At 32.4% G+C, this 17,320-nt stretch overlaps 1 protein-coding gene across 1 annotated transcript; it reads left to right on the top strand.

The window, feature by feature from the left end:
• Positions 1–211: 211 nt before the first annotated feature.
• Positions 212–1,873, top strand: LOC126841505 (uncharacterized). Its single transcript, XM_050578049.1, has 4 exons — positions 212–355; positions 1,085–1,195; positions 1,547–1,655; positions 1,743–1,873. Exons 1-4 carry the CDS (start codon positions 212–214, stop codon positions 1,871–1,873), a joined length of 495 nt encoding a protein of 164 aa, XP_050434006.1.
• Positions 1,874–17,320: the final 15,447 nt, after the last annotated feature.

The raw sequence follows: 17,320 nt of genomic DNA, 5'->3' as shown, positions 1-17,320 counted from the left end.
GTAAGGAACGGATGTATAAAATCTACAAATATATAGACACATGTATCAGACAGAAACAATAAAAGTGTTGTTAATTAAACGTTTGTTTAGGAGTCATTCCATATTGTACACCGAGAACGAAGACAAAGGGATTCGTTACTTGTACACGCAATTCAAAATCACCAACGCCAAACATTTTAAGTTCGCAGACCAAGCCAAATATTATTTCTTAATGGTAAAATGTTTACTCGTGGAATACGGAACGTTTGACGGTGTAGTGGTCGTATGGAATTTAGTTGGCCTCAATTATTGGCACTTGAGAAAAATCAAAATATTCTACAAAAATCAAATCATTAGACTGTTGAACTTAATACAAGTGCGTATATACTGCCTTATAACTTTTAACGGTAATCAATTTTATAATATAAGTCTTTATTTCCCTCTTCGTGGACGAACTGGTTACAGGTTAGGTTAGGTTAGGTTAGGTCCTACCCAAGTTAAATAGCACTGTAACAAGGCTGGATCTAGAAACGAAAAAAGGGAAAAGTTAGAAAAAATATTCTTTTTCTTTATTTTCGCCTTACACACCGAACTACATGGGGTCAGCAACTGTAGTCCTACACTTCTTATCTATCCACTTTTCTTCTCACTATCCTCTTATCACTCTCTATCCATCTTTTCTTCGATCTTCTTCTTACTTCTTTCCCTCTACATCAATCTTTATAACACCTCTTTATAACTTCCTCTGTCTCATATCTTCTCCTAACGTGACCGAATCATCTCAACCTGTTCTCTATCATTTTTCTCACAATCGATGCAACTCATAGACTCCCCCTTATGTATTCATTTCTTATTCTATCTTCCCTAGTCACTCCACTCATCTCCACCACACTCATTCTCTGTTCAGCTTTCTTATCTACTGCCCAACATTCCAACCCATATAACATTGCCCCATAATTTTCTCTAAAATCAAACAACATTGTCTCCGACTTACTCCTACTAATCCTACCAAGTCCTTTCCCTTCAAGCGCTTCGCTCGATTCATCATAAATATCAATAAAACCGCAATGTGTAAAAATGACTTGATTTTGTTATTTATTTAAAGGATAATGCACCGTTACGGATAAAAGAATGTCACATTCTAAACTCTGGGGCAGTGACACTTTACGCATATGCTAAAGTAAAGTATATTTTAAACAAAGAATTTCGGAAAAAGGTTAGTTCCAAATGTCTAGATAACGGTTTAAGTACGATAATTGTTGTATATTTAAACATATTCCAACATTGCAAACGTTACCATACAAAAACTTACATTATTTGCTATAACTAATACAAAATATTTCGACTACAACTACTAATATAAATTTGCTAATAGCTTAATTGAATTAAAACATGACCAAAAAAGTCCACAATCAACATTTTAAAGTTTAACATTTTTTTGGAGAAATATAAAATAATTTTTTTTCTGGAATAAAACACATTTTTTTGTTGTAGTTATGATAAATAATTATTTAAATATTGGTTTGGTAACGTTTGTTATTTGCAAACAATTACATTTTATTTTTAGATTCATTTTCACAGACCAAAATCGGCGGAAATTTTCAAATTTGTGCCTAAGGATATTATGCCAATGGATTTTGAGGGAGGTTGTGGATTGAGTCATTCAGAACAATCTGGTAATGATCAAGATGCTTGATCGATATACTTAATTTAATGTTTTACAAACATTAAACGTTACACGTGGTATTTGTTTTTTTTTCTAGAGACAACTTTGGAACTAATGAAGTCTCTACGCGATCGGTACATGCCGGGTGATATTCTTAGTTCTGATGATAAAGACCAAGATGAAAACCAAGATGAAGACGATGATGAAGAAGTTCCGTTAATCGTCTAATAATTATATTTTTTTTTTTAGGAAACCTAAGATAAAGACTAATATGTAATATAGATTTAAAATAATAACCAAAATCAAACTTATGTAACATGTGATTTTGTTTGATTAATTATTAAAAAAGATATTTAGCAAAAAAGAAAAGCTTATACCAATCTCTTAATTATTATAACTGAGTGATTAAACCAGTGTGACCGAAATAAGATGAGGTTTAAGAAGGTTGTCTGTCTAGCCCAGGAAATTCATTCAAGCCATCCCAAAATTGGAACAACCAGGTTTATCATTATTAGAGCAGCTTATTTTTATTGGTATTTTAGGAGAGTTAAACTATGATTTTAAAGCAATATTCATTTTTACTAATAACAAGTTTAAATAGTATATAATAATCTGTGCTGTGCTTAAGTATGGTATAAAACACTATGATTCGTGTGATCGAGCTTGAATTTAGGAATTTTTTAAAATTATTTTAGGCATAGACATTGTAGTTTGCTGATACTTATGTGTCTGTAGATAATAGACAAAAGAATAATAAAATATTTGGTAAATATTTAATGTCAAAAAATACTGTTACACGCACAAAATTTGGGAAAACTACAAAAACCGTAATACCATATTTACTGATTTTGCAATTATTTGTCAATATTGTTACATATTTTAATTGTATTTAAAACAAATGGTAAGAACCAAATACCTGCGTACAACGCAATTGCAAGTGTGTATAGATTTATTGTAATGTTCATTGGATTTATAGTTTTATTATGTTTAGAGGTGAAAATGTTACATTGTTTTTTAAATATTGAATTCAGTCATTTACAGAATTCGAAGTTGACCCAAGTCTCAACTAAAAACAATTAACACAGTACTGCATTGAACCACTTGCGTATGGACTAACCGGAATAATTTATAGATCACTTTTTCTTCTTCTTCATCTTTTTCTTCTTTATCTTCGCCTTACACACCCAACTACATGGGATTGGTCACTTTAGTCCTACACTTCCATGATCTTCTACATCTCATTCAATCACCCCAGATATCCTCTTATCACTCTCTATCCATCTTTTCTTCGATCTTCTTCTTACTCTCTTTCCCTCTACATCAATCTTTATAACACCTCTCACTTCCTCTGTCTCATATCTTCTCCTAACGTGACCGAATCACCTCAACCTGTTCTCTATCATTTTTCTCACAATCGATGCAACTCATAGACTCTCCCTTATGTATTCATTTCTTATTCTATCTTCCCTAGTCACTCCACTCATCCATCTTATCGTTCTCATCTCCGCCACACTCATTCTCTGTTCAGTTTTCTTATCTACTGCTCACCATTCCCCAAGCCATATATAACAATGCTGGCCTCACTACCTACCTATAAAGTTTACCTTTCAATCTTATAGGCATCCTGCTGTCATACAAAACACTCCATGCTCCCCTTTACTTCATCCTTCCTTAATTTATTCTATTTTTCACATTCCCCTGGACCCATTGTTTTTTAAAACATCATACACCATGGAATAATTTCGAGATATAATTTGTTTTTTTTAATGTTTCTATGGGACTTTATTTCAAAAAAAAAAATGGACTTATTTCTTCTAGATTATTGTAGAAGTAGATATTTGAACAACGGTTTTTGAATAACCTAGAAAAGAGGCCAAAAGTAGGGTGCAATACAATATTCAATTTTGTTTTTGAAATATTTCAGTGGCTTACAGCATACGAAAAATACGCCCAAGCCTCAACTAAACAACTAATATAGTTATGTACATATATGATAAGCTATTATGAAAAAAACAAAATATGTTTTATGATTCACTAAGGCTTAAAACTAACTCAGTAACGTACATTCAACCACTTGCGAAAGGTCTATCCTAAATAATTTAGTGATACATTTTTGTTTTGTTCAACTTAATCATGAACAAGCGACAAAGTTATTTGGCTATTTGGTTCTTCGTTGTTTTTGTAATCCAAGGTAATATAAATTCAATTTTTAATTATTCTGCTGATAAATATGTCGTACATTGACAGCTAAAGACATAGCTAACAATAAAAAAAATAACAACGAAATCCGTCGTTGCATAACAACAAGATAACTAAAAGGAAACTATGGTACATTTAAAAAACGTAGCTATTTTACGAGTTCGTCCACAAAAAACTATTTTTCTATGTACATTTGTTTTTTTAACGAATGCTTTATAATTTTGCCTTAAATATTACCACTTAATGGTTTGATTTAATTTACAAAATATCAATTTTTTATTTTTATTTAGCTATAGGAATTTTGCAAAAGTTGTAAAATTGGGCCTCTGTTGAAGTTTATATTTATTTAAAAAAAAACACTTGTTCTGTGTATGAAATGAACATGTATATTCAATATCATGCACAATACTATATTCGCATGTTTAAAAAAACAAAAATAAAAATGCCATATAGAAAACCATATTTACTTTTACAATATTATAACACTTAAAAGAATCATAATGTTTTACTCACAGTTGTACTTTGGTTTATAAAATAATACTTATTAGGCCCTTTTTCAAGTAAAATAAAATAATGTTTTCTCATAACAGTATGTTCAGGTATATGCATACATGACCAATTTTTTTATTATTATACCACAACAATTTATGTGACTGTCGTTGCATATACATTATAAGATACCATAGTAGAAAACAGACAAAAGAATAAGAATATATTTGGTAAATATGCTAAAATTTACACGCATAAAACTTGGGAACAGCTGCAAAAACCGTAATACTATACTGCTGCTTTTGAAATTATTTGTTAATATTGCTAAATATTTTTATTATATTTAAAACAATTGGTAATATGGTCATTAAAACCAAATACCTGCGTACAGAATATAGGATTCCGAAAGTGAGAAAATTAAATTTTTTATTTAATTTTATAATTTTATCTTTACGAGTGACAACTTATACATTCAGCGCGTCAATGTTTTTAATTACATTTTTGAGTACTTAAGAGATACGAAGAGTATATGTAAATGTAAAACGTAGTAATTGTAATACAATAATAATTGAAAATCAGACAACAAAAATACCAAATAATACTAAGTCACCCAAAATGCAAAAATCACAGATTAGCGTCGCAGCTAAACAAAGACACATCACAATGTCATTTGTCAATTAACTGCGTTCAGCAACAACGTTGTGTCGGACGTCGTGATGGTGGGGGTTTCCCCAACCCGATCCGATCCGTTCCCCACTGTCTGACGCCGCAAGGTCATCTTATAAATAAAATATTTGATAAAACAAGTATCTCGATACCTTTAGAAATGATGTACTATTTTGCTTGTAATTAAGAAAGTATTCAACCAGTCTTCTATGACTATCTGCCCGATCCTTTCTATACAACTTTTCCATTCTACTGATATCTCATATGATCAATTCTGTTCAGCCGTTCAATCACCAAAAGGTGGAAACATATATAGTAAAATGTACAACAGTTTAATGGGATTGCGATGCTTCGTGTATAGTATACACTGCGGTGCACGCTATGCTATTTTTTTTACTTAGCTCCGCGCCACTACCTTGTCGATGGCCTTATGAAAAATAATTTTGTAATGTTCTATTCGGTAACCAATTAGTATTATAATTTCAATATTTTGCAGGGATTCGTATGTATGATCCATCTGTTAGCTATGGAAAATTTCTCGAGAAGGAAAATAGTAAATACGCAGAAATAACTAAACAAAAGATTAATGAACTCATAAATCTTGGAGAGCTAACTGAAGACTTTCCGATGATAAACTGTACGTCCGTTGCTATTAAGTTCTTAAACATTTTTTTGTGTGTGTTGATGTTTCGGTTTATAATAAAGTTGTTTGTATTATGTGGTTGGCTTTTATAATTATTAACTGCCGAAAAACACTAATAATGTTATTTTTATCAGTTCAAATATGCATATTATTGTCTCCATTTCAATAGGTAAAGAATATATCTTGTTTTTTCATGCTGCACACTTCAATGTGGTAAATGCTCGTGCCATGATATTCAAACATTATGCACTTCGAAAACAAATGACAGAAATATTTAACCGTGACGATACAGATCCAGAACTAAGCGAGTTGGACCAAGCTAAACGCGTCATGTAAGCAACAATAATTTAAAAAATGTATAAATGCGGTATTAATACTGGCAAAAACGTTTTACTAGTCAAATTTGAACTACAATCTTAGAATTTTTTTCTAAAGTCTCAAGATGTATATTTAACTTTGACTCTGAACACATGTTATAAATAACATTTTAAATATTCCAACAATTAGGCTGATATGAGTTTTAGGTATAGTTGCAATAACTTCATTCTCTGTACATGTAAATACTATAACATGTTATTTTGTTCTTCAGGAGCCATTCGATATTGTTTAGCGATTCGTATCAGACAATACGTGGCCTTGTTGGATATCGTTACATATACACTCGTTTCGTAGATACAAATCCTGCAAATTTTGTATTCATCCAGCAAGTCAGATACTTTTTCTATATGATAAAATGTATGCTCATAGAATACGGAACGTTTGACGGTCTTGTTGTGATCGTGGACGGAGCAGGTTTCACAATGACTCACGCTAACAAAATCAACTCTCATCTACTCTCCCCTTTATTGAAACTCATAGAAGTACGTGCAATATCGATATTATACTCTAAGGAAGTACTCAAAAACAGCTAAGTAATTGTTATGATCAAAATGCGCTATGCAACGTTCTAGCAACCATGCCAGTGTACCATGACATAAACCAATTCGCCTGGTTATTCTCACCCTGATATCTCTGCTTACTTTTATGACGGCCCTCTGAGTTTGGAACTTGGCCCTTTTTCAAGGTTGGGTTTTCGTTGGAGTGCATGAAATGATACATAAAACAATTATAATGGCCTGTTATAAAAAATCACTTCATAGTAAGATATTTATACATTCTTGTTTGATTTCAAAGGAGGCACCACTGATGCGATTAAAAAATATTTTCATTTTAAATACAAATTCTGCGATGACGACGGCATATAGAATGGCCTCGCTAAGATCTCCAGATCTTTGTCAAAAGGTATAAGCTTCAAATTAGCACTTGAATGAAAGTCTTATTTTTAATAATAATATCATAAATATGAATAATGTAATATTGTTTTTACGGAAGATTGTGCTCTGCTCTGGAAATTCGAATAAAGTGTACGAAGGTGTCGACGGTGTTCCCAGGACAATTATGCCTATAAATGGATATAAGAATGGATTAGGACCTAGTCACGAAGTCCAAGCCTGTAACTATTAGGATGTCTTACAATTATTTAGATATTTAATGCTTATAATGAAATTATTTGTTTTGCAGCGACAACATATGAACGAATGGAAAGATTTCACAATCGTTATGGACCGAATACAGTTGATAATTTATATGAAATATCTATTATGTGATATATTAAACTATATACTTCATATTTAAATAAAAAATTACAGTTATTAATATTGTTAACTCATATAAATCAATTACATTAAACAGTTATAACGTTAATAATAGTAACAAACTTTATTATACTATATTATGTTTCAATTCAAGTATGTATCTCTAAAATTGATGTTATTGAACAGAAAAAAGAAAAGCTTACACCAATTTCCTAATTATTATGACTGAGTGATTAAACCAGTGTGACCGAAATAATGTGAGGTTTAAGAAGGGTGGCTCGAAATTTACTCAAGCAATAAGAATATATTTGGTTAGTAACTAATGCCAGAACGTAATCTTACACGCACAAAACTGGGGAACAACTGCAAAAACAGTTATACCATATTGAGTTAATATTTGAATAACCTAGAAAAGAGGCCAAAAGTAGGGTGCGCTATATTAATCAACTTTGTTTTCAAAATATATTAGTTGTTTACGGGATACAAAAAAAAACTTTTTTAAAATCATGCTTTTATAAAAAATGCCGGGGTGTCAACCCGGCATTTGCCACCTGGATGTCTGGGTCCCAATATTTTTACGGAAAACTGTATTGTCATCAAAAATTAGTGTCTGGGTTAAAGTTCAGCCCTTTACGACATCAGGAAGTGGGTTAAATTATTTTTAGAAGATATGAAAAAAACATTTTAGTGAACCCTGTCCAAGTCCCAGTATGATTACAGGATATTGTATTGTCATCTATAATGAGTTCTGTGCAAAGTTTCATACCAATACGACATCGGGAAAGAGGTTAAATTAATTTTTCAAGATTTGAAAAATACCCGTACAAACGTGTTAGCGAACAAAAGAATGAAAAACATGTAAATACGCCCAAGCCTCAACTAAACAACTAATACAGTAATGTACATAAGCTTTTATGAAAAAAACAAAATATGTTTTATGATTCACTAAGGCTTAAAACTAACTCAGTAACGTACATTCAACCACTTGCGAAAGGTCTATCCTAAATAATTTAGTGATACATTTTTGTTTTGTTCAACTTAATCATGAACAAGCGACATAGTTATTTGGTTATTTGGTTCTTCGTTGTTTTTGTAATCCAAGGTAATGTAAATTTAATTTTTAATTTTTCTGCTGATAAACATATCGTACATTGACAGCTAAAGACATAGCTAACAATTATTGTTGTGTAGCATACTTCATAATAGTTTGGAATGCTCTGTGTAGCATTATATTGATATTAACATTAATATGCGATTGCAAGTGTCATCGTGGTTATGTCGACACCTTTGGTGTCGGGTGTCCTTGGCTCGTCGGTTGACACGAGCAAATCGCCTAGTTAGTGAGTCGGAATTCAGTAGTTCCTTAAAGCAGAACTCTTATAGTTCCAGAAACTCTTTAAAGTTAAGTTTTATTTAAAAATTGTAATTCGTATTAAATAGTATATGAGGTTAATAATAAAAATCTACAGTTTATTTTAGTTCAATAAAACATATTGGTTATTCTTTCTTTTTCAAAAACACCTTTATTTTGTCTGGCCTATCCATTTACATCATCTGGTAGCAGCGGTAACCCATTTAGTTACATTATAACTGTGGGTATACTCACGGATTCCGGCCTTGAAAACAAGGGTGTCTGTTTGTCATTGAAGTAACCAATTTCTTTTTACATATTTTAATTGTGCGAAAAGTGTGCATTCGCCGTTTTGTGTTGATGTGTTATTGTCACCGCCGTCGTTCGATCGTAATTCAATCGTTCAGCGCTACCGTTTGTATAGTGGTATTATATAGTAGTTGGTATATATATATATATTAAAAAAAAAAATTGTTCAATAAATCTATCCCGTAATATACAGAAACTAGTGGAAGCATCCGTACTCAGATATCAAAATTTTGAAGAACCATTTATCCTCACTACGCAAGTCCGATTTCGATTGCAGTATCCTTTCTCAAAGACCACCCAACCAAGATCGTCTTGTGGCATATGCTTCTCGTACCTTGAAAAAAGCCGAAGAAGCATACAGCACTACCGAAAAGGAACTATTGAGCATAGTTTGGTCTGTTTAAACTTTCAGCCCTTTCCTTCTAGGACGCAAATTTCAGATATACTTTGATCACCGTCCGGTAACCTGGCCTTTCAACATGAAGCATTCAGGATCCTGTTTTTTGCGATGGGGGCTAAAATTGGCAGAATACCAATATGAGGTTATATTTAAACCTGAAGCCAAATATTAAGCCGATTCATTAGGCCATGATTTCCAAGACTTCAGCACAAACCATTTCACTTAGGTTTTATGAGTACTAAGAACAAATTTCAGGCACTAAATTCAGCAACAAAAAGATAAAAGAAGAAGCTGGAGATCTTTTTAATGCACATTCGGCATGCCATCTGGCTCACTGTGTTTTACGAGACCTAAAAATGAGCTGAGGCACTGCTTTGATGTTTCGACGAAAGTTTGGCCAAATAGATGCATTAAAAATTCAAAATCCAAAGGTACATGAAGTTATCTATATTCGTCAAGCTTCACGATACATACGATATTTGATAACAAAAAACAAATATTGGCAAAAACCTAGCATGACAAGACTTACAAGACACTGATTAATCTTAATTAAGACAGTTGTCATGAGCTTAAAATTGAAAAACTAGCAATGCCATGCATTGGAAGTGGATGTGATGAACTAGATTGGTCTGAAGTCTACAACATGATAAAATACATCTTTAACAATACAAATATGTCCATCAATATTCACTCAAAGTCTGAACTGTCTAAACTAGAAAAGCAACAATTTATCTCTGAACATCATACTAACCTGCTAGGAGGTCAACGAGGGTTGAATCAAACAGTAAAGCGAATATAGACCCAATTCGATTGGAAAATATTACTGAAGGCGTCAGAAAATTCGTATCCACATGTCAATCGTGTCAGATAAATAAGACCGGGAACCGTCATGTCAAGCAACCAATGGTTATGAGCACCCCATCGACAGAACCAATGTAAAAGTTATTTATAGATGTCGTGGGACCGTTACCTAGAACGGACAGAGGCAATGCCTACATATTGACAATGCAAGATGACCTTACAAAATACTCAATCACTTCACCCATGGCCAATCATGAAGCAAATACAGTAGCCTACTACTTTATCACAACATGTGTCTGTATTCACGGAATACCGCAGACGTTAGTCAGTGATCAAGAGACGGAATTCCTTAGCAAAATCATGGCAGAGACTTGCAAGCTTTTAAAAGTTCATAAGATTAACACCTCACCTATCATCCACAAGCAAATGGAACCCTTGAGAGAAGCCTTCGAACCCTGGGAGAGTATCTAAGGCACTATACTGACAAGGACCAAAGGAATTAGGATTACTTTATTCCGTATGCCATATTTATCTTTAATTCTTCTATTCACTAATCAACGGGTAAACAACCTTATCAACTAGGAGCCTAACATATCCTAAGCATATAAGCCACATCGTCTATTTGTACATAACCGTTTCTATTAATCTACAACTAACCAGTAAATTTGGGATGTCTTAACTCGATAAGAAAAAATTCAGTTTCCTTTCCATTATCTTATTTTTTTCAGATTGGCAATAACCTCATCAACATACGCGAATATTGTGCATCAGCCATTAGGAGACGTGCATCCAATAATCAATTAATTTAAATTAGTCACATACTTAAATATTTCTGCTATCACCGTTAGTCAAATTAATGTCGTTAAGGAGTTAACCCTTTTACAAGGCTTATGCGACAAGTATCTTCGTCAAAACCGGACGTCAACTTTACAAGCAAGCTGTGACTGGATGAGGACTAGCGTCATAATCATTCATAAAAAAATTGATCAAGTTATAGAAGAGATATTCAATGCTGTCGGTTCAAATATAATTTTGGCAAGGAAAAGACGTGGACTCATAAATGCCGTAGGTCGTGTCTCTTAAGTATTTTTTTGGACTTGCTCAGGTGAAGATGCAGAATTCTTGTACACTAAGTCTGCGGAACTCAGTCGTTCTTCTAGCGAAACATTACATCTCCTCGAGACTCAAACTCGAATTGTACGTGCTTCGTTTGGTGACTTGAATATGTGACGGTTACATTTAGCTGCCCGTTACCATTCGCCTCCAAATATGCATTATTAGTAGTTTACCCCGATTAGCATGTGAGCCATCATAGGTAGGGGAGACAACAGAAACACGGGACAATGCCAGGGGCACTGATGCCCAGTTAGTTGACTTACTACCATCTTCGGACCACGACCTAATTGTTCTAAAGCCATTATTTATTATTTCACGTTACCTTACTATTTTATATTTCTTTTAACTTTACCCGTACTCGTGTGTCCGTTCAACTCCGGCATTATCTGGACTAACTACAGAGAACGCTTTAGGATCCAGGTAGAGGTGTAATATATATGTACATAGCTTTACTTATTTAATAAACCTGTTTTCGTTTCGTTGCACACTTGAGAGTTAAGTTTTTTAGAGGTACGATCGCCTGTTAAGCTCCTCAGGCGATACAGCAAATATACAAAGGAGACTTTAGGGATATGTAAGTGTAGGATATGGCCTATCCATCCGTCCCGTCTTCGGGTCCACTAATTTAACCCTATCTACTGTCGTTTCGGCCTAGCTTAGCGAACTAGCCAAACAGACACGTTACAAATGTTACTTTATCTTCCTTAATCAAGGAGCGCCGTGTTACGGAATTCAAAATCCGACAATTGTATAAGACTCTCGAAAAGACTCAGCGAGACTATCAGAAATCGATGCACGTGAAATGTAAGTAGAACAAGTTGCCGTCTTTAATCTACAGTTGACGCAAAGCGTATTTAAAGTCCCGAGATTGATGCAACTCCGCCATAAATGGACACATTCATCCAACTCTTTTATCGCATAAACTATGTTTAACACAATTCCGAGAAATTCAAATCCAACTACCTATTGGTTCAAATTTACCTACTAGAGGAGTTCCCTATAAGCAAATTAATTCATATATCTATCATCTCAGTGTGCTTTAATCGACTATAATGTTTTTTTCAACTTTCAAAATTATTCCATTTTCTATTCACGAACAAGATGATATATACTCTTTAATTACTCCCTCTGCCTCGGTAATAGCTCTCAGCAAAAATCATTAATATTATATAAAGTTAATGGAAACCCAATTTGAAAATTGTAAAGTCTTAGACTCTTAATTTTTTTGCCCTGATACTCATTTATTGTATACAGCTACTAATACCCTTTGCAGTCTTCAACACTTATTAGAACGACCAATTATACCAACTCTTTGTAATATCCACTATATAACCATAAAATCCGCTAAGACCAATATATTACCATAAAACACTTGGTTGTTTTGGCCAAAAATAAAAGTAAAATGTAATAATGGTGAGCCCCATATTATAAGATAAGATGACACAGGACAGGTAACACTTAATCAAACATGTAATTTGTATGCAAATCAAATCATTCTCATACCTTCTCAAATCATAACTAAAAATACAAGTCAAGATCTTTACTTACCAAAAGAAGTAAGTTACATTAAAAATTACACTCTATCCTTGGACGAACAAGATATTTTAAAGAATTAAAAATTTCCCGAACCTCGGAATGATAAATATCTCATAGAAATTAAAAAAACATTCTAAATCGTTGAAAGAAATCGAAAGTGAAGTCAATCATTTACAGAATTTTAAATCGATACAAACAAACCATTCTATTCTCACGCTAACAACTGTAACTCTCTCTACTATCTTACTCACTCTATGTATTACTTTATACTGTTTTGACAAGTATCTACAAAAAGCGTAAACTTGTTGTGTACCAACCTCGAGACGTAGTCGCGGAATCGCCAATTTAGTTAGAAATTAAGATACCGAACAATGTATTAAATAATGTACCCCTTACCACAATATCAAAAAAAAAAATTAAAAATTTTTATAAGATAAAACGCGTTTTGCAAAAAAGCCAAATGGGGCCACTAATAATAATACTTATTAGTGTTCTAATAAGTGTCTCAATTTGCTAGTAGTTTATGATATTCTTTCTCCTAACAACATTTTCGGCACAGACTTTGTAGTATGCTGTTACTTATTTTTGCATATTTTATGTCTGTCGTTGCATATACAATATAAGATATTATAATAGATAATAGACAAAAGAATAATAATATATTTGGTAAATATTAAATGCCGAAATTTACTCTTACACGCACAAAACTTTAGAACAGTTGCAAAAACCGTAATACTGTATAGCCAATATTGCTAAATATTTTTATTATATTTACAAAAATTGGTAATATAATAATTATAACCAAATACCTGTGTACAACGCAATTGCATGTGTGTATAGATTTATTGTTATGTTAAAAAAATACACTATTTACGTGATCTATGTAAAAAAATAAAACAACATTAACAAAAACCAGATGTGATGTTTGTGAAGTACATTATCCCAACAAAAAAAACATTTAGTTAACTTAGTGTAAAAACTTGCCAAGTAAAAAAAAATATAAGTGTTTCCACATAAGCCATAAAATATGTGATATAATATAAAAACCAAATAAATACTACAATGTAATATATGTATTATACATAGTTGCCAACAAATCAACATCTATCTACATATTATAACAGTCATGAAAACATTTAAATTAAGTTTACTTGGCCGGGAGTCGAAGTTTGTTTTCCCGCTTTAGTTTTCCTACTATATTCCTATTATAATAAGTGCTATTTTACTAGGTCGGAAGTAGGAAAACAAACCGCGGTCAGCAACAACGTCGTGTCAGACGTCGCAATGGTGGAGGTTCCCGATCCGATCTCTTCCGTCAGCAACAACGTCTGTCACTGTTTGGTCACCATATATATTATTTGATAAAACAAGTATCTCGAGACCTCAGAAACGTTGTACTATTTTGCTTGTGTCTAAGAAAGTATTCAACCAATCTATACGATGATTTGCCCGTTCCCTTCAATACAACTTTCTCAATCTACTGATATGATATCTTATATGATCAATAATTCTGTTCAACCGTTCATTTACAAAAAAGTGGCAAAATGTATAGTAAAATTTACGCGCGTTTAATGGAATTGCGATGCTTCGTGTATAGTATACACTGCGGTGGACGCTACGCTATTTTAGCTTCGATGCAAAGTGAGACGGTATTGGTTTTACTCTGATGTGGGCTTTTTTTTATCTGTATACACTATAACTTTTTTAATACTGGACCAATTCCTTCGAATAGCAACTCTATAAAACGCAAATTTCATCTAGTTGGTACTTTGGGGGGGGGGGGGGGGTAAAAGTTGAAAAGTTTACTTCTTCACAGACGAAATTTGAAAAAACCAAAAAAAAACCGTACGAGTTTTTAAGTTAGAACTTTTACTGGCTATAGTTTCGAGAAAAAGAGTCGGATCAAGTTGAAATTTACAAGAAATATTTATTTGGTATGCCCGCACACGTCAATTGTATCAAATTTAAATTAAACTCATTTCCCACCCCCTAGGGGGGTTTCAAGTTATTTTGTTTTTTTAGTTTTTTAGCCGTTATTTTAAGACATTTAAGTTGAAAATTTGTCTGTACTAAAAACACGGTTTACCAGATGTGAGAAACGAACAGACACTAAAAACTGTCAGTTGGTAACGTCTACCCGTGTTAGGTTAGGTTAGGACCTAATGGTCGTTATCATAATATTGTGTTTATTACGTGATATCACAGACGACTAAATCGTATAACTGATAATAGTAGACACACGATTTATTGGGAAAAAAACCTATCCGTGTACTTATTAAGACACTTAATGATTCTGAAACGACAAAACCACTGTCGTTATCTCGTTATTTTATCACCTGCGTTATATTACCGTACCGAAGGTCAACTATGAGTATATAAGGTACAACTACCTGCAAATTTTGAAGAGGACTGTTGTTTTTTGGTTTTTATGCAGTATACCGCCCCAAAATGTATTTCTTATTACACAATTTTTTTAAAGGAACACTAATATTTTGCATATTGTTGTACTGTTATACATTTAAAGAGATTCCCGCTTGATTGTTTAAATTATCTAATACTAGATAATCTGCTCCGTGCTGATTTTAATTTTTTAGTTTATCAACTTGTAGCTCTGATTTTGTATAAAATATTTCATTATTTTATTAGTATGTTCAAATTAAGATATATTTTAATAATAATTAAGTCATGAATGATAATACTTTTTTTTATGACTAGATCAAATCTCGTGAACGTTTAAAATTATGATACTGCTCCTATACAATTATTAAAAAAAACACAATTTTTAAAATTTCCATAAAAGGTTATTGTTAAATAACAAGCAACAGCCGACCGCTAGTGGCTATACACATTAGTAATATTTAACTAATTAGTAATATATGTAGGTAAAATGTATTGTTTTCTCCATCACAGTACCAGTATACGATTTATTTTAATTTATATGTAAGAAAAACAATTTTTTTTAGAAAATAACAAGAAATTTATATACAGGGTGGGGCAGAAAAAGGGCAATTTTCTAATGTATTTAAATGGTAAAACCCGTTTCACTACCCCACCCTTTACAATTTAAGGATCTATAAAAAGGTTTTTTTAGTTGCATTTTATTTTGTGCATTATCAAACTAGGAAAACAGAAGTATAATACAGCTTTGAAATAATATTATCTATGAAGTATAAATAGTTTGTGTGACATTGCTCTAATGGAAGTATACTCACGTTCACTCACCAAAAGGTGGCAACATTTATAGTAAAATGTACAACAGTTTGATGGGATTGTGATGCTTCGTGTATAGTATACATAGCGGTGGACGCTATGCTATTTTTTTTACTTAGCTCCGCGCCACTACCTTGTCGATGGCCTTATAAAAAATAATTTTGTCATGTTTTATTCAGTAACCAATTAGTATTATAATTTCAATATTTTGCAGGGTTTCGTACGTATGAACCAAATGTTAGCTATGAAATATTTCTCGAAAAGGAAAATATTAAATACGCAGAAATAACTCAACAAAATATTAATGACCTTATAAATCTTGGAGAGCTAACTGATGACTTTCCGAAAATAAACCGTATGTTCGTTGCTTTTATTTTCTTGAGCATTTTATTATGTGTGTTGATGTTTCGGTTTATAATAAAGTTGTTTATATTATGTAGTTTGCTTTTATAATTATTACTGATAAAGAAAAATAAACACTGATAACGTTATTTTTATCAGTTCATATATTAATATTATTAACTCCATTTCAATAGGTAAAGAGTATATCGTGTTTTTTCATGCTGCACATTTCGATCTGGAAAAGGCTTGTGTCATGATATTCAAACATTATGCACTTCGAAAAAAAATGCCAGAAATATTTAACAGTGACGATACAGATCCAGAATTAAGCGAGTTTGGCCAAGTTAAACGCGTCATGTAAGTAAAGATCATTTAAAAAAGTTATAAATGCAGTATTAATACTGGAAAAAACATTTTACAAGTAAAATTTAAACCACAAACTTAGAATTTGTTTTTAAAATCTTTAGATGTATACCTAACTTTGACTCTGATCACATGTTTTAAATAATATTTTATATTATATACGAACAATTAGGTTGATACATGTTGTAGGCAAAGTTGCAATAATAACTATATTCTTTGTGTATGTAAATATAAGATGTTATTTTGTTCTTCAGGAGTCATTCGATATTATTTAGCGATTCGTATCAGACAACACGTGGCCATGTTGGGTATCGCTACATATACACGCGTTTTATAGATACAAATCCTGCAAATTTCGTATTCATCCAGCAAGTCAGTTATTTTTTCTACATGATAAAATGTATGCTCATAGAATACGGAACGTTTGACGGTCTTGTAGTGATCGTGAACGGAAAAGGTTTCAAATTAACGCACGCTCATAAATTCAACTCTCATTTACTCAGCCCTTTATTGAAACTCATAGAAGTACGTGCTATATCGATATTATACTCTAACAAAACACTCAAAAATAGCTTAAGTAATTGTTATGATCAATATGTGCCAAACCAAGTTCCAT

The sequence above is a fragment of the Adelges cooleyi genome, unplaced genomic scaffold (assembly GCF_023614345.1).
Source record: "Adelges cooleyi isolate 19-005CV unplaced genomic scaffold, UGA_ACOO_1.1 ACOO_flye_CR_arks_rails_tigmint_CR_PRNA_384, whole genome shotgun sequence".
Lineage (NCBI taxonomy): Eukaryota > Metazoa > Arthropoda > Insecta > Hemiptera > Adelgidae > Adelges > Adelges cooleyi.
This window is presented reverse-complemented; position numbering and strand designations above follow the sequence as displayed.

What these genes read in the sequence shown, in the direction of transcription:
- LOC126841505 (XM_050578049.1), top strand. Translation starts at nt 212, where the DNA reads ATGGTAAAATGTTTACTCGTGGAATACGGAACGTTTGACGGTGTAGTG. An exon ending in ACAAAGAATTTCGGAAAAAG is followed by an intron (nt 1,196 to 1,546) that starts GTTAGTTCCAAA and finishes TTTTATTTTTAG; the next exon opens with ATTCATTTTCACAGACCAAA. An exon ending in GAGTCATTCAGAACAATCTG is followed by an intron (nt 1,656 to 1,742) that starts GTAATGATCAAG and finishes TTTTTTTTCTAG; the next exon opens with AGACAACTTTGGAACTAATG.